The sequence below is a fragment of the Rousettus aegyptiacus genome, unplaced genomic scaffold, assembly GCF_014176215.1.
Source record: "Rousettus aegyptiacus isolate mRouAeg1 unplaced genomic scaffold, mRouAeg1.p scaffold_m13_p_13, whole genome shotgun sequence".
NCBI lineage: Eukaryota > Metazoa > Chordata > Mammalia > Chiroptera > Pteropodidae > Rousettus > Rousettus aegyptiacus.
Window position 1 is genome coordinate 31,741,892 of NW_023416288.1, and position 27,888 is coordinate 31,769,779.

The following is a 27,888-nucleotide window of genomic DNA, read 5'->3' on the forward strand; positions in this document are numbered from 1 at the left end:
CCTGCTTGGTGAGAACATCTATCATCTGTCTTTCTGCTCTTGTCTACTTCTAGTGACCTCGGATACATTTGTTTGATAACTTGAACCACCCCTTGTACTAAACGCGAACATAAAAGTACAAATTCATATTCTACAAACTATCGGATGGGATGAAATTCCCGAGGTCAAATTTGAAAGCCATCAAATCAGGATCATAAACAGACACGCATTCGCATTTGCTTACATGCGTTCTTTTATTTCTACATGATTTACTTTTGAGATGAGTTCTCTTATAAATCCAGTGTCATGTCATAAACCACTGGCTACGATCTGTCATTTTTACTAGGGAGGATGCTTTTAGGGAGGAAAAAAACAAACCCTAAAGAATTTAAAATAAAGTATTCTTTCCTCCAAAGATACAACCAGGCAGAAACATTTTCCACCCCTTCAAATGTGCATCCCCAAGAGGAAAAAGGCTTACGTGTTCAGATTTCTCCCGTTCTTTCTTCTCCGTCTGCAAAAACTGACAGTTTTCTCTCGCCAGCTTCTGGACCAGTTCGATTCGTCCGATGTCATCTCTTTCCTGAAGCTTGCACATTACCCCTGCCTTAAGAGTTGGAGAAAAAGCGAAGATATACTTAAATCCACAGTCCCAGGACATGACACCGCTGAAAAGTTCGCCTTATAATAAACGCATCTTCTCTGTCTCCTGGATTAAATCATGGTCTTGGTAAAAATATTTGGTTCTTCCCAAAAGTGAAATTTTAATCTAGGAATGCCACACTAAAAGTCTTAAAGTTGAGACCATTTATCAGTCTACTTTGAGGGAGTGAAGGGCAGAGCAAACTAAATCATTTGCTACTAACGTGTGCCCCTGACACGTCACTATTTGTTCCTGACAGCCTGTTTCCTGTTACATAAGCGAAGCCTAACAAGAGGTTAAAAACTCATGGGAAAGTTAGCCAGGAACCACTCCAGCAACAAGGGTGAAGTGATACAGAGTACTAAAAATAACAGTACACGACCTCCCAGTTCTTTTGCTCCACCAAATCATTCCATAGACAAATACATGGTTAACAAGGAGATCACAAGATTTTTTTTTTTTTTTGACAACTGGAAAGTTACTATGGGGCATTATTAGCAAAATACTTCCAATGCTACAATGAAATATGGTGGAAAAGTTTTTTTTAAAATAAGCTGGAAAAAAAAAAAAGCTCAAAATTTCATCAGAATTTGGAAATGATCCATGAGGCATCCTTTTTTTTTTTTTTTATTTCACTAAAGTATCTAAGTAATAATAACATGAAGGAGGAGAGTCTAAGACTTAGATTAGAAAAAAAAATGTTCGTTACAACACACAAGTTATGAACTGTTTTTGCTCAAATTCTTTCAAAAACGGTTCATGTGAACACATCAGGACATGAGCTAATAAAGAAATCTAAAGTTACTCTTGGCAGGAATGGTCAAAACTATGGAATTTCTGTTATACCCAATACAACCTACAGGATTTAAATGGACTCAGCAACATGACCAAATATGGAGAAAGGGCCAGAAGTGATCACAGCTTTGTGGTCTTAATGCTTTGTGCTAAAGATACCCATTTTTTTCTTTTTAGTAGGCATCTGAGAAATGGGATCATACACACAAAACAATGATTAAATCCTTATTCCCAGGGGCAAGGACACCTCTTTGTCTAGCAGTGTTTCCAATGACTAGGAAGGAAAAAAAAATCCATAAAGTAGCCCAAATCACTAATTCCCAGAGGATGACAAGTGGAATTCCTCCACCGAAGTCAGAGATTTATTTTTACAACATCCCTCACAAGAGGTCTTCCAGTTCATTTCCAAGGTTTCCTTGAACAGGAATCTCAGTTTATCTTAAGACAGCCTGTGTACTGTTGGAGAGCCAGAACTGCTGGAAAGCCCCTTACCACACTAGACAAAACTCTGAAACCACTGAACTTCAACCCATGAGTACTAGTTTTGCCTCTTAGAGCAACTGAAACTATGTCTCTCTCTCACTCAATGACAATCTTTCAAATACTTAAACACCAATATTTATGATATCCTCCTTTTAGCTTTCTCCATATATATCCCCCAGCTCTCTATTTCATTCATTCATTTATTTGAAAAACAATCATGTGCCAAGATCTAACATAGGTTTTAGGGATACAGCAGTGAATACAACAACAAAAAACAAAGTCCCGCATGTCATTGAACTTAACTATATTCGATAGGGGATGTGGATTCTATAACATATAGATATGTACTATCAAATGGTAATACATGATAGGAAGGAAAATAAAGCAGAGTAAAGGGACTGAGAAATGACTGGAGGTGATATTCTGATAGGAATGACAGGGGAGGATTCCTTACTAAGATGACATTTGAGTGGAGACCTACAGGAAGTGAGGAAGAGTGTTCCAGGCAGAGGAACAGAAGCACAAGGTCTCTGAGGCTTGTTCACAGGAGCAAAGAGAACAGCACAGCTGAAGTAGAATTGGTAGGGGAGAGGGACTGGTGGAACTGATTGTTCGGAAAGGTGTTTTGGGGCCAGATCATGTAGTTTCCTTACAGACTGGGTAAGGAGTTTAGATTCTTTGTCTGAACAAGATGGAGATCCTTTATTGAAGGTTTTGAAGATAGGACTGGCACAATCTGACTTACGTGTTAACAGGATCATTCCATCTTCTGGGCTGAGAAAATACTGTTGGGCAGAAGAAGGAGTTGAAGCTAGAAGACCACTTAGGAGACTGGTCTTCAGATAAGAAATGGCTTAGAACTTGTGGTTGTGGTGGAGGTGTTGAGAAGTGGTTAGAATCTGGAAATTTTTCAAAGGTAGGGGCAGCAGATCTTCTTGTCTCCAAGATATTTGGCTTGAGCAATTGGAAGGGTAAGATTGTCATTTACTGAGACTGGGAAGAATGGAGGAGGAGGACGTCTGGGAAGGAATAAGCTTGGTAGACATCCAGGTGGAATGGCTAGGTTGGCATTCTGGACATTCGGGGGAGAAGTGCAGGCTGGAGACAGAAATTTGGGAGTCATCATCATGTGGATAGTATTTAAAACCAAAGGAATGAGTGAGGTTACCAATGGAGTGATATAAACAGAGAAGGGGATAAATCCAGGAACTGAGTCTCTTGTTTAGATACTGGGAAAATAAGGAGTAATCAGAAAAGAAAACTAAGAAGAAGTAGCTCCAGGAGAAGAACCTGGTAAGTGAGGAAGAAGGTGCTTCAGAGAGGAGGGAGGGATAAACTGTACCAAATGCTCCTGAAATATCAAATAAGATAGATTCAAAATACTTGACGCTGAATTTGACAAAAGTACCTGGTGACTCTGAATGTAGAATGTTTTTGTTTCGTTGAAAAGAAAAGTAGTAGGAAAAAAAAAAAAAAAAGCCTTCTTAGCTTGGGTTCAACACAGGAGAGACAACTCTTCTGAGGACTTTCGTTATGAGAAATGGACGCTAGCTAAAGAGTGGCGTTGAAGGGAGTTTGTTCATTTGCTTAAGGTGAGGGGTGTCCCAGCATATTTACCTTTCTTAGAAATCCAGTAAGGAGGGAATTTTGAGGATGTTAGGAGGGAGAGAGGGAGTTTTTAGGAGTGATGTCCTTGAGCAGTAAAGACAACAAACAATTACTCTCAGAAAGAAACATAAGTATGAATATATTCACTCTAACAAGAGAGCAGGTGAAGTATGGGGGCAAATAAGCATTGAAGTTGGCATATCTGGTAGTGTGAACATGTGGAAATTCTTTTCCGAAGGCTTCTAGTTCCCAGAAAGATAAGAAATCATTTCCTTAGCTCAGAGTTAGGACTGTGTGAGAAGATGCTGGAGCTATGAGAAAAGAAGGCTTGGAATAGCCATATCTGTTGCAAAGGTTGGCAAACTTTTTTTTTGTAAAGGGCCAAAGAGTAAATGTGCGCTATGTGGTCTCTGGTGCAACTACCCAATTCTGCAGTTCTAACGCAAAAGCAACAAAAAACAATACGTAAATGAAAGAGCACAGCTGTGTTCCAGTAACACTTCACTCAGAAAAACAGGCAGTAGGCTGTGGTTTGTCAACTCTTGACCTGAGAGAAGAGGAAACTGAACGAGGAAAGTAGAATAAGATTGCCAGGCTAGGGGCCCACGTGGTTTTATATTTAGATCCCTTTACCATCCCAGCCATCCTCCTTGGTGTATTTTTGTTTGTCGGGATTTTAATGGAGCCCATAACTTGAGTTAATGCTTAACATATAGGCTGATCTTGAAGATGCTTTTAAAATCAACAGCAGAGAGTAAAAGAGGATCAGTGGTGTTAAGTATCCTTCAAACTAAGAAGGCAAGGAAATCATTCGGGGAAATTTCTATGTGAAAAGAGCTAACATTCTTTAAGTGCTTTGACATTCAAAGGAATAAGTTTCTGCTAACTAGAAAATTAATTTATGTCAACGATCTAGGATTTCTTCTCTCTCCATCCATGTCATCCTCACTGTGTTTAAGATATCATCCTGCTGGTGAAGAGAGGATGCTAATGACGCTACAACCTCAGGACCTGCTCCATGGTTGTATATTCAGCAGTGTGATGAGTCAGCCCAATCTCTCTACCCCCGGGGTGGCATCCCTGCATGACACAGGGCACGCGTGAGGCCAGGGCAGGGCAGGGTGGCGCACAGGAGGAAAGCACCACGGAGGTAACTAATTCGGCAAGTGGGATGAGCCCGGCACACAGGCACCGAGGAGACTGGGCTTAACACCTCTCGACTCTGATGTGGAGTCTTTCTTTCTGTCTGTGGGTCCCACGTATGTTTTTAAAAAAACAACTGATAATACCAGCAATAAGAGGGTAGGACTGAGCAGAGAAAATGTAAGAGACCTTGACTATTGTTTTTTGGTTTTTTGTGTAAATATGTGTTTTTAAGGAACTCTAAACATTATTCATATCATATGCTTAGAATTCTAAATACAGAATTTCTTTTCTTGAGGAAATACATTTTCATTAGAACCAGATACTTAGTTGCACAAATTATGTATTTTGAACACAAAACGTTATTACTTTTAAGAATGGGTTTTGGATTGACTTATTTCATTTTATAATTAAACCATCCTTTAATTTAAAAAGGAATACTGCTGTCTTGGTTTTCTGGTTTCCCTATTATTCCTAGAAGCATTTTCACAAGATAATCAATTCTAAGCAATCCTTACATAACAACTATCAAAAAAAGCTTTCAAGGAGGGTTCTGAATGCCTCTTCATTCTCTGGAGAACCTTAAGCCCAGAGAGATGCCCACACATCCTAGACAGTTCCATAAAGCTGGCCTCTGTGGAAGCACTACACCGAACCAGATGTTTTCTGGGGGTCCCTTTCAAAGCTCTGTAATTCAGTGATTTAATTCAAAAACCCATGAATTTATTAATATTTTAGGAGCTTTGTTATGGTAGGAGAAGCGAGATAACTAACAGCTCTCAATCTAGAGGTTCGCATTCTTGGAATACTTAATTTATTGATGTGAAATTAATTATAAACAGTTTACCTAACACTGCTAGGACAGAAAATAACAAAAGATTAATGTGTAAGCATCAGAAGAGTTATTTAAGAACCTTATTTCAAGGTCTGCTTAGGGGGAAAAAAAAAAGAAAGCTCTGTAATGTATAATTAAAACTATTCATGTGATTTTCAGTATTTGAGAAGAGAAATGTTATGAATGCAAATGAAAAAGTCTTTTTCCTTTATAAATGGAGCCATAAAAATGTTGGGTTCATTTTTTAGCGGTAAAATGAAACACGGACAGGATTTCCTTAGGGAAAGGGACAAGGATGACAAATGAGTGGCCTTTGTGACAAAAGGTGAAAGAGCACAGTTCCATATGAAACGTCTTTTGCATTATTGAAACTTTAAAAATCACTCTTTCTAGAATAGAAAAAAACATGTAAAAACTGCTATTAAGGGAGGGAACACTGGGATCAGAGTCTATCTTTCATGAAAGCACTTTTGCAATTACAGAATGCTCTTTAGTAGAAAGTCAGGGTATTTGAATAAATTCTTGATTGGTACATAATAGGGTCATTTCTTTAAAAATTAGATCTTCAAAAGAAATTCATAAAATAATATATATAGTTTTTTGCTACTTTAAACAGAAAATCCAAATGACAGAATAAAACACTGATGGGTTAGGATGGTGTATTACATTACTCAATTGTATGTACCTATTTCCAAAACAAAAAGTATTAAGAATTCTTTCCAGGAAAATTCAGAAAACAATTCATCATCACCATCATCATCATCATCATTTATTATCATCATCATCATTATTTTAGGGCAGTAAGTACTCGTTTTTTCAAATTTCTTCAGAGATAGGAAGAAAACTAAGAAAAATTTCTTCCTGGTTGGGATAGAAAAATATATCCTTTGATAACTAGAGAAGAACCAACAAGAATTCATAGTGAAGTTATACATGACAGAAAGTGTGATGGTAAAGGCATGTTGAGTAACACCAGGGCATCACTAGTACAATCTTCACACACCAAACAGACCCATCACAGAGCCTCAGAAATCATTCACTGACTCCTAGTCTCTCCTTGTGCAGATGAGGCAATGCAAGCTCAGGGAGACTCATTCCTCTGGTCCTCCTCCTTTGTGGAGCTACTGGTGTTTATACACCAGGCAGTGGGATAGACCCATCCTGTACAAACACCATATGATGCTACCTTCTGCCAGAGCATGATGGGAGCAGGGAAGGAGGCAGCAACCATAGTTACATGAAATGTATTACTGTGATTTCCTCAAATATTTTCTTAATCTACTATACTTACAAAATTTTTTCTTCTGATGAAACTAAATACACTATATATTTACTTAATGAACAAAGTAAGGAGTTCATTCATTACATATTTGACTCCTTGAACTTTCAGACTAGATTAGGGAAGTCACCAATATTTTATCCTGTTTTGACCTGAAATTACAGCTCAGATCTGGATATATTATCAACCATACTGCTAAGCGGGGCAGCAAAGCTGACAAAGAATAAAGTAAAAAAGAGAATAAGAGAATTCTAATAACATTCTAACAAAGGATTTTAAAAAATCACGTGTTTTCTATGAAGCTACCACAGCCTTAAATAAGAGCTTTCTTTAGTCTATTAAAATAAAGTCACACTTTGGCTAGCGATAAATTAACCATCAAATATCTGTCAACTATTTTGTATAATTAACAGTTATCATTACTTAATGTTAAAATAATGGATTCCAATGGGGGATAGGAGACAATAAAAGTAATTACTGAATCCAGTGGTCAATGGCCATCTGAATAAAAACAAGAATTTCCAAAGTTTGACATGTCATAAATTACGCATTGCAGATCTCAACCCTTAAACTAGAACCTGGCAAAAAGTCTTTGCATTTTGATAGAGATTCTTTAATCCTTAGTCTCACCTAAAGAGTTATAATGAGAGAAAGGTAGAAAAGGTTTTAGGTATGTGAAGATATCTTAATGGTAGACAGAGAGTATGACTGCAGCCCAGCCAGGTTAGATACCTTAAACATTCGAGCCAAAAAACGATGTAATAGATGATCATAATGATAATGATTCGGTGCTCTTAAACCTCGGGTATGTTGACTAACACTTACTGAAGCTCTTGCGTGCCAGGATAGCAGGCACTTTTTAATGTTTCTTCATTCCAAACTCATGACAATTTTATAATATCTCCATTTCACAGAGATGAAAACCAAGCATGCCAGTCACTGCCCACATGGTGGGGTTACTCTGGCGACAAAGACACAGATGCTTAAGTCCCTACAGGAACTTACAGTTTTAGAGACATGAAAGAAATTGCCTGCAAGCACCAGCTATGAGGAAGCAGGGCTGGGAAGCAAACGCCACTCTGCATGAGCTCTTCACCCAGCCCACACATCGCTGCATTAAAACAGGGAGCTTCGTAGGCAGGAAAGATCTTTTGGTGAGAAAAGGAAGAAAGGAACCAACTTATCAGGGTAGCAGTAGAGTTTTCTGGTAGGTGGGAAACTTGTGTAGAAGGCCCAGTCTCTCTGGGGTTAGGGATCGTCTTAACCCTTCGTGCACCCAAAAGTTGCAACAGTGTAGGGTCATTTTTTCCCATAGTGACATATTTCATCACATAAAGGGAAGAGATGAATAAAAAATTTCCACTTAACTTCTTTAAAATGTGCTCTGGAGTGAAGACTGCAATAATGTGAAATAGCCTAAAGTCTGGCATTTAGGTGCTCAATTATGTATACATCAAACATCAAATTAATAAGAGTGCACACAGGTATACATGCATGAGCACATACATACATCTATTTCCAATTCTGCCTAGATATCTGATGGTGAAATTCTGAGTTTTCTTTAAGATCACCTTACGTGACTTGAACTACCGAGGATTCTGCCCAGAGCGTTTGCATAGATGGACCCGCAGAATCAAACCAATGAAGTTCGTGCTTCTCCTGCGGCAGCAGACGAGCTTTCTCAGACATATCAGAGGAGGTGACGGCTCCCTCCTCTCTATGCGGCCTAGGTCCACAGCACTCAGAATTACACAGCCCAGTGAACCTAACTCATGACTTCCGAACCTAAACAGAATCTGTTCTTGATCTAATTGTTTATTCACTGGTTTCATGATTTCATTCCTCTGTGCATCCTGTGTGATTATATTACGGTTGCTGCAGACAATCACAAGATCTCAAAGAGCAAAGTCTATGTATTCTTTTGAGATACACAAAGAAATAAAATTGCACTAAAACAGACTTGCCCATGGAATAAGGTCAAAAGAAATAAAGAATAACAATTTAAGCTTAGAACTATCTGTCCCATCAATAGCTTAATGATTTAAGAAAACTTCCAGGAAGGAATCCCTTCCCAGGTTTGCTTGGAAGCCTGAAGTGTAATTTCTGTATGAACCTGTGGATCACAGCATTTTGAATATTACTATAGCAGAACAATTCCAAACAATTCTTATATAAACTTATTAAAACATTATGACCCGTGCAATCTTGACTGAAAAGCTAATGTGATGATTCTAAATAGTTTTAGAACTTTAAAGGTGAAGTGCAAAGGACCAACTAATCTAAGAATCTTTTCTCTTTTTCTTCCAGCTTTCTTGATGTATACTTAATATACAAACAATTGTGCATATTTAATGTACACATCTTGATGAGTGTGGACAAATGGGATATCATAATACTGATATTACAATCCTGAGAGGCGATTCCCTCTGCAGGGCCTCGTAGAACAGAGCAGCGCCCTGCATGCAGCGAAGGTTCACAGAAGGGCTCCTGTGCTTCCAAAGTTTCTCCACCCTTATCCGCCTACACTTAGGGTAGGTCAGCCCATTGTTCTGCATATCCCACGATCAATTCCCAAGTAGCAGACTCACCTGGGCCCACTCCTTTATTGTTCTCGTGTATCATAAAAGCAAAGGGCTTACTTATTTGGCATACTCTTATTTTCACGCTTCACAACTATCCTATTAGGTGGGTTTATAGATGAGTAATCTCAAACTCAAAAGGGTTAAGACAGTGGCTTAAGGTACCCATATATTTAGCTATGACACATAATGTTATAGCTGGGTATCAAGGGGAGTGGAATTCTGAGCAGATGAATTATTGAGGACTTACACAAGAATACCTGCGGACTTGCTAAAGAATGCCCTTGTTCTGCTTCTCTCCCCACTGTCCCACTAAGAATCTTTAAATGCTCTGCTTTTATATAAACAGAGCACTAAGGTGTCCAAGCCGCAACAGTACTTGGCAGTAAGTTGCTACCGAAAGCATATCTATGTCGTGAAGTGGATCCCGGGGTTGGCACAGGATCTTTGGTGCGTGAGGCACCACACTGGCCACGCCCCCCGCTGTTAGTGCTGTCAGCGAGCGGAGGAGTTGCCTCTGCCACCTCCAGCGGACGGCCTGCCCGAAGGGCGGTCTCTCCTGGCTCTTCACTAACTTTCCTTGCTTTCTTCAGGAAGTGAAGTATGTCTCCCTACCTGTCCCTCTCATGTGAATCAAATGATGAATGTGATTATCAACACGGGACCTTTCTTGTGAAATGTCTCTTTATCAAAACGAGTGCTTCATTCCCATAACATGACTATTTTTACAGAACACAAAAGGCAAAACCTCTATCAAACCTGCACGATCGTACCTCCCTCAACACAGAAGGGTGCTCGCAGGGGCTGCCACAGGATGTATCATACCTGAGAATCTGGAGCCCCTCCGGCTTCTGCCACGGTTACGTGTTTGTCACTGTTGTCTTCATCTTGTTCCAGGGCTTAAATTAAGAAAAAGAGAAGAGTAATTACAAGCAAATGTAGCATCACAAGAAAACTGTTTCGGATCAGTTTCTTTTAGATACGATTTGACAGGAAAATATTAGTCAGGTTCACAAAATGTAAATATTGGTACTTTTTTTTTTTTTAATTACTTAGATGAAAAGTTTAATAGCACTGGACACTTTTCACGTACATTTTCTCATTTATTAGATCAATGACCGTGGAAAGCTTTGACCTCATTCTCCTTTTCACCAAAACCTATCAGGACATTATTATGTCAGTTTTGTGCTTCACCCAAAGGGAAGTTGGGGTATAGATGAAGCCTTTTATCAAGTCCATATGAGAACGTCATTTTTTAATGTGATTTTCTTTTTCTTTTTCTTTTTTTTTTTTGGCTAATAGTTTAGTGTTTATAATAAAAGAAGCACAATATTTTATATGTGGATTGCTCGGTGCATTGTTACCACAAAATTTTGAGCTGTGGAGTCTCGAATCTTCCTCTTCTCCCTTATTCTCTCAGTGTCTCCCTACCCAAGTCCTTGTCTCCCTTTCTGTGCTGGTGCCAAAACCTCCTAACACAAAGCCCCTGATCCCAGCCTCGCCCTAATACCGTCTGGCTCAGGCACAACTGCTAAAATAACCAGTCTCAAAAAACATGATGAGTGCCGTGCTTTGGCCTGTGACTTCCTTATCTTATCACTTCCAAACTCCGTTCATCAACAAAGGTCTGCCTTGAGCTCTCCGGCTTTCTCCCCATCTCCAACTTCACACTGGCGTTCAGCACCAAAACATACTGTACCCGACTCTGACCCCGGCATGGTGATTTCATTGTGTTTCTCTTCACACAGCTGGCTCTTTCATTTTAACAGATATTTATTGAGCACCTACTATATGCCTGGCACTGGGGTTATTCCCATGAAAAGACCTCATGAGGCACACAAACTAGCTGGGCAGACAGCCAACGAGCAATAACTATTACTGCAACTAACAACAACAACAAAAGCAACAATAATTTTTTAAAAAGTTAAATGGAATTAAAGATCATGAGAAATGGGGAAACGACAGAAAACCACGTGGGGAAGGCCATTTTGGAGAGGAGGCCAGGAATGGTGTTTCTCTGAACGAGTGATTTTTGGGCTGAGACCTGAAGGTTGAGATGGAGCCGCCCGCAGCAGGTGAAGGGTGATATGAGATGAGCCTGGGGAGAGCACAGACCACGGTAAATTTGGATTTTAGGCTAAGAACATGGGGAAGCACTAAGGAGTTTAACACAGGGAACTGCATGATTAGAGGTAAATATTCAAAAGTTCTTTTTGCCTAAATCTTTGTGGCGAAAGGACTTAGTAAGTCTTGAGTCAAGAGAGGAAGCAGGGAGACCAGTTAGGTGACTGTTGCTTTTGCCTTGGCTTGAGATGACATTGGCTCAGACCAAGGAAGTGGCCATGAGGTGGAAGGAAAAAAAAAAAAAACACGAAGGATTTGAGCTGTATTTTTAGACAAAACAGATACAATTTGCCAATGAATTGAACGTGGGAGGTGAGGGTGGGAAGGGAGAAGTCGCAGTCAAGATGACTCCTAAGTAGAACGAGTCATTGATTGTATCCATTATACCAATTATTCTTTCTGCTTTCCTTTCCTTGAAAAGCAGACCAAAAACATACCAACCTCTCTGACCGTGAGGTCGCTCGCTGTACTTTTGGATTCAGTTTGCCTTGTTTTGTGTACCTTTAAACACCATGCTTTCTGCTCTGTAGTTTTAAAAAACATCACGTCATGTGCCTTTTGCTTCAGTGTGCCTTTTACGCCCACTGTGCAGCGCTTACCACAGAGCCATTCAAACGCCACACACACAATGGGAGCTCTGCAACAACCAACCGGATGAGCAATTCCTCCCCCAGCGACCAAAACGGTAGGACTTGACTACACCTACTTGTATAGCTACGTCTTCCGTTACTGTTCATAAAAAAGAGGGGAGGGAAATGCTGTGAAACTCCACGGATAAGTAGGATAATTCCTACCGGCTGAGCGTCCAAAGGCAAAGGCAGGAACAGCAGAAGTGGGCAGAGGCTTTTCTTCCATTTTCAGCCAAAATTTCCATTCATGCTGTTCAAAAAGAGGAGGGGGTCCCTTGTTGCTACTGTTGCCCAATTTGGAGGAAACTTAAGAATAAAGAAAAACACTAATGTTTTCTCCAACAAACTGAGGTCAATGCAAAGGAACAAAACAAAATATAGAATGGCTTCTTAACTTCCACTTAAAAATGCAATGGGTTGAAGGAAGGAACTCCATTTAACGAAGTGAAACAATATCAAAAGTCTTTCCTCCTCCTGTAGCAGGGAGTAATTTTCTTGGCAGGCAATTTGATACCCTACCCATGCGGGACAGCTTCAACTACATGAAGTACCAACAATACCTTGGCACTTAATATATGCTTTATTTAAATTTTTGCTCTTTAAAGTTTTAGTTTCAATGAAAATGAAGAAAAGTAAATTTTAGAATATTTTTGCCTACTAAACTCATGTGTTTTTGTTTTTAAAACAACAATGTTCTGGGGTAAAGGCTTTTCTTTTTCTTACCTTATGACACTATGAAACAGGACATGCAGGACAGTGAATTAGAATTTTGGGACTGAGAGTTAACACTATTTTTTGAGATTTAGGCAAAATTCTTAATGCAGATAAAGAAAATCGAAGGAGGAAGACATTAATACAAAAGCATCCTGGGGTTAAAAATTCAGTCCTATATTTCTAGCTTCTCCCCAATAATAGTGCTACATTTTTTTTTTTTTTTTGCCACATCTTTGAAGACCCCAATATTTGTTGCCTAGTGTTACACTCTGGTTAACATAAAAAAAAAAATTGGAAACAAAATCAAGTTAAGGTCTTGGCAAAGGAAACTCAGCAAACTCAATCAACATAATAGTGAGAATCTCAAGGTTCTGGTGGACTCACTCAGCCTCAGCGCCCTGAAGAAAAGAAAAGAGCATGGTCTCTTCCAACACACGTAACATTATTTTCTTGGATATACCACAAAACTATAATTCTAAAAGTGCATTTTAGCCAGTGGTTATATACCAGTTTGAAACAAAAACTTATTTATATTGGATTTCCAAAGATTTATGATCATCCCCAGAGGTCTCTTGCATGAAATACATAGTCACCTAAAAGGGAGTATCCTATAACCCTTTAATGCAAAGATTAAAGTCAAGGAATAAATAAGGAGGCAGTTTCTCATTCCATGCCTCCCAGAGGTGTGGCTCATGTGGTGGAAGGAGGAGGAAGCAGTTATTTAGATTTTTTCGAGCTTAGTTTTTCTTTTATCTGATCAGAATAAGAGTAGGTTGGGGAAAATTTTCCTATGCAAATATTGATTCTGGGGCAGTTCCCTCCAGTGCAACACGTACACAGGAATGACAGCTCCTGGGACCAAGGGAGGCCGGGAGTCTCACCCACTGCCAACACAAACCACCCCCTTATCTCTCGACACACAGAGTCTAAAAGCAAGAAAAGCCCTTTGAAAATAACTTACCATAACAAAAGTCACAAGCACAAGATCAAAAGCATGTATTCTGAATAATGAACATGAGGGCCCACATGAGAACTAAGAACGTATGTGGATTAATTAGCACTAATTCACATAAGAGTACTTAGTTGAAATGTATCGATTTGTAATGCCCTGAGCAATTCAAGAGGAGCTCCTGTTGACAGCCTCCAAGGGTTGTAGGGCTTCCCTGATGTCACTTTCTTTTTGCCTTGGGGACAACAGATATTCTCTCTCTAGGACTTACTAAGATGGTTGCTAAGAAAACTCTCCTATTAACTCTAATATCATTATTTAAAGACAAAAGGGATTGACACCCTTTCAAATTGATGCTTATTTAATTTTAGCTGATCAATTCTGTGAAGTTGAGACCACACTTACATGACATTAAACACACAGTGATTGTAATACGCTAGGTGACTATAGGGGAGAGTGTTCTTTAAAAATCAGCCAAAGTATACATTTTTTCAATTTATAAACCAACCAAAAATTTAGCAAGAGAAAGTCAGCATCTCGAGTCTCAATGTGAGAATTCAGCAAATACAGTTAAGAAAAATAATTCGTGGAGTACTTTGCCAAGGATTAACGTTTTGGCAATAATATAATCTTTCGCCTGTGCAGCATTTTATAGAGAGAAAGCTCTTTCCTGAAGGGTCTCATCTGACATTCAAACCTGAAAAGTTGGGCAGGGAAAATCACCCCCACATTATAGATGAGATGAAGGAACCTGTCCTAGTCCTCTACATGAAATGCATGTACCTGTGGCCGTTCGAGTCTATGGGGTCAAGGATGGAGCAGTACAGTGCTCGTCACGCTGAACGCTGTGAAAGACACGTGTACACATCTTCTTTCTCATTTCTTTTCTTTAATGAAATGGAACAGAATATAACAGAAAGAATAGGGCAAAAGTGTAAAGATCGAAATCTAGTGAACTATTTACTAGCGTCACGACTAGTAAAGTTAAGCATTTTTCACGTGGGGATGAGATGTGTACTGAGTCAGGCTCTTTCTGTGTGCTCTGTGGGCTGTGGACATAAAAATGTTTGGAAAACATGGAGGCGTTTCCAGGCCACAGGAGGCAGGACCCGGTTCCTCATTATCTAAATAACCAGCTATTTTTCTGTACCGTTCCTGGAGAGGGGCCATAATATTTGTTTTAGGAGCCTCCCTCACCCCCCTCCCCCCACCACCCCATGGCACTCACTCCACACTGAGCGAGCAGAACCCGCCCTGTGGGACGGCAGGGGAAGCCGGCTGCAAGAAATGCTGATGGCGTACATTCGGTTCTGGAAATATAATCACAAACGCTTCAAAAATGCTCAAATCTCTTCTTTAAAAAGTAAGGGAAAAAATCAGTTGTAATTTCCACCTCATCGCTGTATATTATTTTTAATGTTAAAATCTGAAAAATAGTGCTCAGCATTCACCCTCGGGACGTGCCAGATAGTGTTATAAGCTGGCCCATCCAGTGCCATTCGAACCTCTCTTTGAAAGCTGACCACCGGCTACATTATCTGTGTCCCAACAATCTCTTCTCTGCTGCAATCTGTTCAGCGCGTCAGCTGAACTTGAGACTGTTGTTTTAAAACTCTCTTTTCTTGGTCCTTATCACACTTGAACCCCTCTAAAAAATGCGAGTTTCCTGCAGGCTCTCTTTTCCCTTTGCTTCTTTTTTTAGTGACCTTATCTGTTCCTATGGTTTCGATTTTCACCATTATGCGGGTTATTCCCAAATCTGTGTCTCCATCTCTTCCCTCGTCCCTGAGCATCTCCAGTTACACGCTGAATATTTCCATTTCACAAACCATCACGCATCTGCCGTGCATGAGCTGCTGTGGTAAGTGCAGTGGTACAAACTCTGTCCTCAAAAAAGCGTCATCTACTTCATAGCGTGTGAGGACACAGTGATCTGAAATCACACGTGTCACCTTCACTGTACTCCACAAGCCTCTTCCCCCTCTTGGGGTCTGCATTTTAGCTGAGATCACCGCCAGGCATTTTGGCATTCTTCCCTTTCCTCAGTCCTCACATTGATCTCTCACTAAATCCTATCACTTCTACCTCTGACATGTTTCCATCCTTCTTCCTCCCTGCCACTGTCATAGCTCATGACCTCACCACCTCTCACCCGCCCCACGCCACAGCCTCCAAGCCAGCCTCTCCCTCAATCCATTCTCCTCCCAGCTGCTCGAGTTCCACTTCCAAAGATGAGTCTGATCGTGCCATCCCTCCATTCCTTCAGGATCCTGCCCCTCTCCACTTAGGGAACATGAGAAGCACACAGGAAGCTCGATACCAAATTGGGCCCAGGACCCACTCCCCATGATCCTGATAGAGTAGAGCTTAGCCCAGGGAAGTGCGAGTTGAGCACCTTAACACCTGCGATGCCCACTTTATTAATAAACACTGGCCGACATTCAGGCTGAAGCCTCAGCCTGGCCTTGGAGGCTGGGGGGGGTGGGAGGAGGTGGTGAATCTCAGACTCTACCCTCAGGTGTACCTTATTTGATTCATTTCATATACACCTGAGTTACATGAGATCGTATATCTGTTATCCCATAATGGATGTTTAATCCCAAGTGATGTTTTAGGACAGATATATGGTTGGCCTTCTCCTTAATCAGATCCTAGTGCTATTATGATTAGCCTCATTTTACAGGTGAGAAAACTGAGACCTAACGATGCTAAATAGCTTACCTGGAATTATACAGTAAGCGAATGGAGGAGACAGGTAACTACCCAGGTCTAATGGTTTATCTGCTCCAATATGCTAGGAAAATTTAAATTGTCTAAAGCGAATTGAATAGGAGTGAAACTGAAAACACAGAAAACAGGAATTATATCGCCAACGGTCTCAGTAAGAACTAACTAAAATTTCTTCCTAGGAATTCAGTAAGCCATAATGACTAACTCGTTTTTAAGTGCTCCTAATACCCCATATTCCCCTCTAACCCTTGTCATGCCTTACAACCCATGGACTTATACGGAGCAAATTATAAATGTTTGCTGCACAAAAGAAATGTATTACCTTTATTAACATTTGAATATAGGTGTGCAGATGTTCTGAAAATTCGCGGCACCCAGACAACATAAAAAAATCTATAGCGAGGAGGCTAAAAGCAGAGGCAGGTGAAAAACTTCCATCGGGCACCCCTGCTCTGCACACTTGGAGAGAGGCAGCTCAGGCCACTGAGACAGGGCTCTGGGCAGCTTCCCTGCAGCCCGGCTGATGGCAGGATTTATCCCTGCCCTAAGGCGGAAAGGATGCCATTTCAGTTCTAAGTCTTGGTCTCAGAACAGACAGACACCCTCCAAACTTCCTTTCCTTTCACTTCTTAACAGGCTTTTTACAGTGTTTTCTTTTGAGTAACACTTAATATATGTCCAGTCAATGAAAAAGTTATTCAACAGAGAAAAATGATAATGTCACCAAAGCAAAGTACATCCTGTATCAAATCCTTTAATCAGACCATAAATATTGGCTCTTCGGGCCAGAGTAATAAAGAGCTCATCAGTTCTTGATCCCAGTAGCTTATCTGGTTACCCTTCTTATGAAGAAACATACCAGAAAAACAAAAACAAAAACAAAACGTGTTACCTTTTAATGCAAAGATGGCTTGTACATGATCCAACTAAAATAAAACTTTGATGAAAAAAAAGATAAAATTAACCTTAGTTATAAGTTTTTTTCAACATTTTTATTGATAAAAAGGATGTTTCTGGTGACAGGGCAGGTTCAGGTCAATCTGCCATAACCCCACAGTAAAAGATACAGACAGCAGCAAGGATGCTTAGCCACCGAGAGATGTTCGTTTAAAAAGATGCTATATGCTGGTGCATCCCTCTACTCTGTTTTACATAAGTTCTCAGGGATCAAACATTTTAAAGAACTTTATGTCGAAGGTAAAAGAAAAATGATCTCTGAGCCTAACCAACTATATGCTAATATGAAGCTACATGCTTGATGCCACCTCATTTAACTCCCCCCTTCCCACTTCCCCCTCCCAGTCCTTCCTCTCCTCCCTCCCCCCACCAAGCCCCAGAGGCATGTGCCTTTAGCTCCATTTCACAGGATAAGAAAATGAGCCTCTGGAAACCACTGAGTCATAGCAAATGGCTAAGGCAAAACGGAGCCTGAGTCTTTCAATGTGCTTTCTCATAGCTACACGAATCTGCCTCTGGGATTGTAAATCAGAAAACACAACAGGTCAGATCTACACGGACACACCTGTCAAGTAAGGTTTCACAGCAGACAAGCATCTACATCTAAAAAATAACATTACAACTTTCTGCCACGCGTATGATGCTCATAAGGTTTTTGTTATTGTTGTTGTTCCTGAATTGTCAGCAATTCCCTGGCTAAATCTTCCCATTGACTTGACAGTGGACTACTAAAACATACAGAGGCACCACCAAGAATTCCCTAAGAGACCTTGTGTTTGCAAATACAAGCAAGTACCAGCATTGGTCCGACCAATTAATCAATCCATCCATCTATCAATCAATGAGTGGAGGGTAGCCTAAGAGGCGGCTAGGAAATATATGAAATTTTTCTTTAACCCTCATCTAAATCTGACTCACTAGAATTTGAAGTCATTTCCTTTTATTACACATTCAGGAAAAAAAAATATGGCACCATTCCTATACTATTTCTAGTAGATGACCTCTGTCAAGTTACATCAACTCACCAAGTTTCAATGTCATTAGTTGCAAAAAGGGGGTGATAATAAGCACTCCCCCACAGGATGGGCGTGTGGAGGAAAGCGTGGATATAAATGGCTTAATCAAGAGTAGCTACTTAATACCGTAACACATGGTAATGCACTTTTTACTTTTGCATTTTTGTCTGTGGATGAGAGTTTTTCTAATCAGAGCCACACGCTACGGCTGTAGAGTGAAAGACTGGAACACAAAAATAAGTCATTAGTATTTGTATTGAATATCCAAGGTAGAATACTGTACCACGACAACAGCCTGGAAAGGGCAAAATCTGCAGAGAAATGTTGCTTTCCTGCGCACATCCAGAACCAGCTCTGGATGCCTTAGATCTCGGATCTCTGATCCTTCTCTCCTGGGACGGCTAAGCCGCAGGTCTGCTCCTCTGAAGGACGTGGTTGAGAAAGTAAAGCGCTGCCCCACGCTGCTTCCAGGGGCTGCGGGGAGGAGAAGGGTAAACAGGCAGCAGGGACGGAAGGTCAGAGCTATGAGCCGGATCTTCCCTGGCTGGACTTGGGCTCCGAGCCGGTGAGATCAGGTGATGGTTGAGGCCACACTGAGGATGGGAGTGCGAGTTTACACGGGGACCGAGCCTTGGGACACAGAGGAGACTGCCTCAGAGTCTCCCCGCAGACCCAGGTCAGGGCGAGCACACTCACAGTGGCTCAGCGGTGAGTGAGTGGCAGACGGAGTTTATTTTCCCTGAGTTGTTCTTCTTTCCCAGGAGGAGAAATTTGCAAGGACTCAAAAGTTTCTACATGCCTTGGGGACAAAAGCCAGCAAAGGAACCTAAGCTCACAAAGAGCCAGAGGCTGAATGGAGCACGAGGCAGGGAATCAGTGAGGTTTACAGCCCCGGCAAGAGGCAATGCTGGGTGAGACAGCCAGGAAGGCCCAGAGACGCTGCCCCAGCCGAGACAGGCCCCTGACCACCACTGCAAGTCCCATGGGGGCAGCAGGTGCCTCTTCAGAGACCAGAGGGAATCAATCTAGGGGCACCGTGGGGTTCCAATGACCCTCGAATGCTAGGGGCTAAGTGACCCAAAAGGGAAGATTTAAATTAGGCCCAGGCAGGAGAAACCATCTGAACAGCCCATTTATCACCAAAAGAGTTCAAATCAGAAACAGCTAAAAAAATAGCCCAAAAATATGGCAGTAGGTAGCATCTTATGGGGACCACGGCACAGTCATTGAAAATAAAGAACACGACATTTCTCAAATGTATTTCAGTGTGTGAATAATTTTAAGAACCTGTTTATTACCATTTTTGAGTATCAGTGTAAGTGCTCCAATGGCTCATAAGACAAAACGATCCTATAAGATTACCAGATAACAAAACCCAGCCAAACTATATTCAAGGGGGAAAAAAAGTTATGCTGCAGTGTTAGCTACTAGCCCAAACTATTTTCAAATCTATGCCAAAGTCTCTGAGCCATAGTTCCTCTCACATAAGTAAAAGTATATGTTGTTTGAATTTTCACATAAAATAGACAACATATAGGTTATTTTATCTGCCTGGTTTTCTTCTTCAAATTTCAGGGTAGTAAAAAATTGCACTAGAGCAGGCCCCAGCAAAATGCCTTCGGAAGGGCCTGGACCACACAAAGAAATATGATCTTTTGATGAGACTGTCCAATTGGTTACAAGACTAACCCTGAACTGAGCTGACTCCTGCAGGCCTGATGCTACCAGCAAAACGAAGCAAACGTCGGTCACTTGGATTTAGGTACAAAGGCTAAGCCTGAATCCTCTGCACTAGTTTCAGTGATGACTCTGAGAAAACTGCAGGGTCCGCGGGGCCACGTCCGAGCCCACAGCCGGATGCTACCCCAATACCTAGAGGCCTGATGATGGCATCTGCCCCTTCCCTGACCAGGTAGACACACTGCTCCCTGGGGACCACAGGCTGGAAAAATGCCCCTCCCCCACCCCCGCTCCGTCCAGTCAGTAAGAGGCATGCTTGGCCAGAGTTCACAGATAATCTCCAATCTCCCTTAGTGCACCAACCCCCCACGTGAAGGATGGGGAAGTTTGCTGTCTTACTAAAATGTGATAAACTTGCATTTTCTGTACAAGGGCCCCTTCAGACAGACGGGAGGGATCTGTATGTAGCTCCACCTTTGGAACTAGAATTTAGAGATGAGCCTTTTAAACATGTGAAAACAACACTACGAATTCAAATGAAGACAAATAAGAACAGATGAAACTAAGATGGCAATGGTATCTGTCATGCTTTGTTCTCTCTTGTAGAGTGAGGGGAAAATGGGCAACATTTCTAAAAACTATCTGCTCCTAAGGATATAAAGATAAGCTCAGTCTCAAACGTCTCAATTCATCTTCCTTAATTTATCTTAATAAAAGTGAATGCTTCGTTTTTATCAAATGCTGGCGTTTTCAACAGATTGAAGTTTACTATTTAGCAAAAGGAGAACCAGATAAGCTCTTTAGTCCTCCTGCCTTGGGGTCTGCCCGCAGTTTACTAGGATATAGCTTTGGTTCAGATGCGTTTCTTTGGAGCCAGGGTTAAATTCACTTTCCTTTACACCAGTGCAATCCACTCCCCCTAAAAACGCCTTCCTGGCAAGTTCAGTAGAGAAACTTCGGTGTGAAGGTTTGCTTATTCCTGAGTCTGCCTACCAAATCCAAGTTGGTAATAATTTTTTTTATTTCTAAAGCTTTTACTGCTAGTAACATGAGAGCTTCATAATAATTCTGTTATTATTCTTATGAGAAAAATCTCCATTCAGGTAGAGAAACACTGAACAGTTAGGCTGTTGTCCAATAAATGAGTTAGTAGCAAAAGTATAAATGACATTTCGATTCTGTCTCCCATGCCTGGTTCATTTAGACTATCACAGACTTTGGAATGTGTCTGTCAAAGCTTGGCATCTGAATCAAGCCGGGGTGAAGACTGGTAAAAAATCCAGATGCCAGGGCCTCTATCCACAATTGCATGTGTTGGGGGCGTGCAGGAGGGGAAGAGGGAGACAGGGCAGGGATTTGCGCTATTAACAAATGCTCCGGAGTCACTGCTATGCAAATTCAATCTGAAGACTGCTGCTTTAAAAAAAAAAAAAAATTAATTTTGTTAAGGAGGACTTTTGAAGTAGTTTTGCAAAAAGAAACCTAGGATTATTTATTTTTTTAAGTACCTACTCTCTCTGTTTCCTAATCTCCAAACAAAACACCTATGTCAAAAGATACCGTTGAAGCAAAAGTTGTACAATATAAACCTTCGTTGACTCCGAGGTCAAAATTTCTATCACCAATCTCATTCCAAAAACACATCACAGTCTCTGCATGCAGTATTAAAGTATTTTTATAACCTATCTGTAAAATGCAGATAGCTACAACCCGTTTGTTTAGCCATTTACAAGCAAAATGTCTGATTAAGAAATTCTCAAATGTTAAGTATTTATGTGTTACGTCAATACAAATAATAGTATATGAAATAAATTTCACTTTTATCAGCATCACGTACTCCAGCAGAACTCAGCTGAATTGAATTGCATGCTTTGCGTCACGTCCTAGGGAGCATTATTTACTTATATTCACACACACTGTGTTCATGTCATTTTCGGTTTTACTGACAACAGCTCCATTTTCATGGCTGTTTATACAATTAGACTTTTCATGTGACGAATGATGGACAATAGCTGGGTCACATGGCCAAGACAAAGAATTCCCTTGATACCTCCTCCTTGTCAATACAAATGACAGCAGAAAATGCCCCCCGGGGAAGCGAGTGTGGGGGAGGGGAACAGAGGCTTCTGGAGATGTTCACTGAGGAGAAAGTCAATGAAATGAAAAAAGTTTGCAAAGCAAATTAAATTACAAGGAGTTATTATTCATACATTCTTACTGTATAGACAGCAAGGTACGATTAGGAAGAGTAAAGCTGCCTAGTACTTAGTGCGCAGGACCCTGCAGATCTAGCACGGCAGCCTCGTCATCAACCAAGCCCGATTTTTCCCTTTTCTAAAAAAATGGAAACTGAGGCTGAAGGAAGCCAGTGACTTACCAGAGTGAACACAGGCCAGCATGGAAGTCAAATCTCCTAAGAAGAAGCTGAGGACGGCTGGATTTTAGTGGGAGACTGTGTTTACCAGACTGCAGAATTCCATAACTTTATGAAAAACAGCATATGGCGGGATTCTTCTACTTAAGGAATATTTTAGTTCATAGGAAGATGATTTTCAACATTAATCTAGCTTTCCATTTCATTAACTAATCAATCATCATCTTTTTAATATTTCCTTAACTATTCCATTTAATATTTGTAAACGTCTACAGAGCATGCTTTCTGTACCTCAGGGATGATGTGCAGAGAAGCAATCATGGAATTATAAATTCTGAAAGTGGGTTAGATGTCAACCCTCCTCCTGCCCTCATCCTTGCACCCCTCAAATGTAAACCTTCATTCAAACACCCAGAACTAGTCAGATACAGGGTTTGAAGTGGACACATATCGTTTTGGGGAACTTGGCAATTAGCACATTAGCCTCTCGGGCCAGCGTCTGGACACTGGGTGGCACATGTCATATGTTCATCTGGGAAGCGGCTCCCAATTTACCAGGCGCCCAAGATCAAAGAAGTTGGCAGCCTTCGGGGAGAAGCTGCCCAGTCAACAGTGTATTAAAGACACCCATTAGATGCCTCAATCAGCTAATTAGCTCAACAAATGCAGAACCTAAATCATTACAGAAAGAGGCCCTGACTGCACTGCTCAGACTGCTGGTTTGCTGTCCCTAACCCAGCAGGGTAGGAACAGGGCAGTTGCACAGAAAACAAAAACCCGTCCACACTGGGGAGCTGAAATGGAACGGGACTTAATTTGTTATGAAAGTCAAGCCCTGCCAGGAAGTTTCACTGCAGAAAAAGGGGTACCGAGGAGACCTCTGTGTTTATGCTTTGAAATTTAAATCAATTTAAATATAAATTACTCTCCTTTCTTGTCATTATGAGAAAGAAGTAAAATGTGGGTTTCAGATCTCTGGTGTGCCAATGGTCATTAACTTTCACTTGACCTTGGGTGTAGAACTAATATTGAATTTATGCACAGGGTACACTCATTATACTCATTTAGTTTTCTCACAGAAAATACATTCCCAGGAGCTGCAGTGCTAGAAGCTGTTTTTTTTCGGATCTTGAATGGAAAACTCGATCCTCCCTTTAATGCCTCTCTCCTGCTGTAAACATCAGGAAACTGTTTCTCCAGGCTTGGCAACATTTATGAAACATAGGCAAGAACAGGTAGGAATCTGAATGATGTAAACTCATTGTCCTGAACCTCATGAGACCAGAAAAGAGCCTAGTTCGGTTCAGTTCAGTATTCAGTTCTCCTTCCCACTATCTGATTCTCCAAGTCGGAAACAAGATCCCACTAATGGCAATAATTACCTTTGTCTATAGAGCCATATGAACATGACATCCTGTCACTGATGTGCCCCACAGCCATATTTGAAAACAAAGGCCCCCAAAACTTTGCTATCTGGAGTACCCTGTGTTACAGTTATAATTATTTACCACCTTGGCAAATCAGTTTCACTTATTATCTTGATGGACGTGATGACCATGCTGTAGGATGAAAATCATTTTGCCTAGCTTTCTAATTTCCTAAATTCTAAACAATACTCAGGGTTAAATGAGTCCATCTACCTATACTTGAAACTCTCAGATCTCTTGCTATTCAGGAGAAATCAGGGCAAACGGCTATTTTATTTTATAGTATGTCATTGAATGGTTATTTATCATTTCGACTTAATAGCTCTAATTACAAAAGACAGTGTCATGGGATCTCTTTTTAAAGGCAATTTTCTTTGTATCCCAGTGGGAGAGTCAGGAAAAATTCACAAAGCATCTGCTGCATGCATTTTCAATTGTTCCTGGGTTTTACAAATACTATTTTCTTGATTATAAAAATTTTACATTTTCAAATATCCTCTAACTTTACACTGCATTCAGAATTACAGTTTCAAGACTTTTATTAAGGTTTTATGCTATTTTTTTTTTTTTTTTTTTTAAAGGAAGATACAACTTGCCAACCACTGAATTGATTGCTGTTCAATAGGAACTTACAGACTGGAGATGGGATCTGAAGCACAAATCTGTTACTAATCAGAGACAGAAGAATAGTCTCTGGAAATGTTAGAACAAGGAGTTATTATAGGATCAGAGCAGGAGAGAGACTTTACAAACTTCAACAATCGGCATGGTGTTAGACAAAGCTCTCTCTTCTAGGGAAATCATTCTAGATCATCAATCAATCAGGGAAGACCAGAATGAGGTTGATTATTTTAGAAGCAAACACATGCTACTTCTTTCCTCTTGGTTAACAGATGCTAAATACCACATTCAGTGGAGTTATAAGACAATCAGTGTAGTTCTGAGCTGACCACAGATGGCATTGGTGGCTGTTGGTCTGCAAGACATCCAGGAGATGGCAAAGAAGAAGAAAAGGACAACAAACAAACAAACAAACAAAACAACTCTGGAAATACCAGTTCTGAGAGAACAAGGTGCATCCCTTGAGGACAGGCTCTGAGAGACTTGGGAAAATTTTTAATAGTTGAAAGTATCATTAAAAATTAAGCAGAATTTCTTAATTACTTTAAATAGAGCCAACAGACTTCTGCAATTATAAACTAGTATTTTTTTTTAACTCAAATATTCCTTATAAGAAAACTCAGAGATTAGATGTAAAAAAAAATTCAAGAGATCATAGCTTTTAGTTTTAAGAGCATTTAAATAATTTAATAAAAAATTATCACAGAAAATTAAAAGATAGAAGGTGTTAGACCAATAATTGTACTAGTATGAGAGTCCATCTTTGCTGGTCCTTAATTTTAGTATTGACATCTACTCTGTAATCCCATTATACTGTACATCCCTCTATACAAGAGCAATGTGTTTACGAAAGGATAGGGTCAAACCAAACATGGTGAGATATATATATATATATATATATATATATATATAGAGAGAGAGAGAGAGAGAGAGAGAGAGAGAGAGAGAGAGAGAGAGAGAGAAATCTGTCAACTAAAAATAAAAACCGAACAATTAGAGGACTGATAAAAGTCAGAAGAATTCCATAGGTTTAATGGTTATTTTTTTCTCCTAAATGTGCAAAAAGAAAAGCCTTATTCTCTACTGTTAAAAATAGTCTATTTCCTTTCTCATGACAGAGCAATATGAAGATCTTTTCTTTGGGATGCTTCTGCCTGAAGGAGAAGATGTCTTTTCAATTGTGTCAGACCTCGAACCTCAGAGCTTCCTGTCAACATTTGACTTCTCACAATCTTACATACATACACTTAAGGGGGCTTATTAAAATTTCCTAAAAACTGGTATTAGTGACCAATAATTGCTACTAACAGTAGATATTAAAAGCTGGGAATTTAACCAGAGTACCAGGGTGATAACAGACCCTCAATTTACCTGGTGGGGCCACATGATCACCAGACCCAGGGGTTGCCTACCTGAATGTGTAACACTGAGTTCAATGTATGGTTACAGGAGTAACCAGATTTTTGAAATCACATGACCATTCGAATGTTTAGTTCAGCTTGAATACAGGATTCAGAGATGATAAAACAAACAAGAGGATCTCTGAGGCTAGGAGAAGCAATTTAACTCCGGTGTCAAATACTGACTTCACTCTTCATCATTCTAGCCTATGAAAAATAACATTTAAAAACAGCCAAAAATAACACAACAAGTAAACCCTTTTATGCTGCTATTTAATGTTATATATATTTTAATATTTCAAAGAAATAAAATATCTTGAATCACAAAGAATACTTTAACCTGAACCTCTGGCTGAGTTATCTTAGAAAAGAGGGGGAAAAAAATGCTACTATCCACTACGTGAAAAATTTTTGAGTTTTCGCTTTGTTCTTTTCCACTTTCAGGGTTGGGTCAATACGAACAGTTACTCTGGTAACAAACACATGGTGCTCTGGTGCCCACAGCCGCTGTCCTTCTGCTGGTTTTCCTTGCCCACGCTAGTCTCGTCCATGTGTCTTGTGTGGGGCTGACCTGGTCTCTCCTCCCGATACCCCTACCATGTTTCCACTGGTCCAGAGGTGGGCATTTCATCCTTTCCACGAGGTGCCAAGACTTCTGCTGGGCCTACCAGGAAAGAGCTGCTTTCTTTCTACTGAGATTACTTAACTCCGTAGAATCTCTGAGCCAATAAATTCCCTTTCTGGTTTTCAGTTTATTTTTCTATCACTTGCACCTAAAAGAGTTCTGAATAAAATATCCCCAGGGTTGTAACTCCATTAAGAATAATGAAGGTAATGAATGAAGATATTCATTGTTAAAATTAAATGTTAGAGCTGGAAGGAATCTCTAAGGCTACCAGATTCTACACCAACCCCCCCCCCCCATTCATAATCCAAGGTGGACTCACTTCGCTAAGGTCATAGAGAAATTTCATGCCATAAATAAAGCCTAGAACCCCTCCTTTCTTTTCCAAACATTAATATCCTAAATACTTAGTTTTAAAACACTTTACTAGCCATGGGCTAATCAGAAAGAGTAGAATATTAAAATTGTCAAGGAGATTTACCAATACGAGATTTCTGGCTTTCCAGAAATAGAAGCCTACCGTGATACAAGGTTCATATGATCTAAAGATAGAGAGCAGAAAGCGCTTTGGCTGTGGATTCCATAGAGAAGGGAAGAAACATCTCTCTAAGATTCTAATTCGTCAACATTAGCAGTAGAATAAGCAACCCAACAAAAAGAACTACGTGCGAGGATATCTGGGCTAATTTTTAAAAATCTTGTGAAACCTTAAAATGCTCTTCACATTCACTAAGATTAACAGTTAGAGGAGAAAACTGTTTAAAGGTACATTCTAATGGCCTCTTAGAAGATTACAACAAAATGGATTTTTTACTAAGCTAGAGCCTCGAATCATTTACATAATTTATCGATTGGCTGTTACTTTCACTTTCTTTTGTATGGTGAGCTGAAACAAAAAACTTTATACGAATTCTTGTTTTAATAAGCCCTTCACATTAAGACATGAATCTGGCATGACCACCTGAGCCTTAATTAACAGTTTTACTGCAAGACATAAGATATTAGTATAATTGGTTCCTTCTGTCAAGATGTGCCAGCTATCATTTTAATACTTTTTTAGTAGATGTATACCAGCTTCTTCTTCTTGGAAAAATAAAAGTGTTTAAAAACCAACAAGTACACACAGAAAGTTCTACTCTGCAGCTGGAATTCTTTTTAATTAAGGCTGTGCTTAACAGTTTTGCTTTTTATTACCTCCTAATTGTACACTACTAAGTTTTCCTTTCCAGTCAGCCATTAACTATTAATGTTTTTTTAAAAAAAAAAAAATTATAAAACACATGCTGTGATTTAAAAAC

The 27,888-nt window shown here is 40.1% G+C and overlaps 1 protein-coding gene across 1 annotated transcript in view; it reads right to left on the reverse strand.

Annotated features, from left to right (window-relative positions):
- RAPGEF5 (Rap guanine nucleotide exchange factor 5) overlaps positions 1–27,888 on the reverse strand; it is a 201,137-nt gene that overhangs the window by 93,704 nt on the left and 79,545 nt on the right. The window contains exons 8-9 of the mRNA XM_016159524.2: positions 10,170–10,243; positions 461–586 (exon numbers count right to left, since the gene is read on the reverse strand). Of these exons, the coding sequence (XP_016015010.2) occupies positions 461–586; positions 10,170–10,243 (200 nt within the window). The remainder of the gene's footprint in view (positions 1–460; positions 587–10,169; positions 10,244–27,888) is intronic.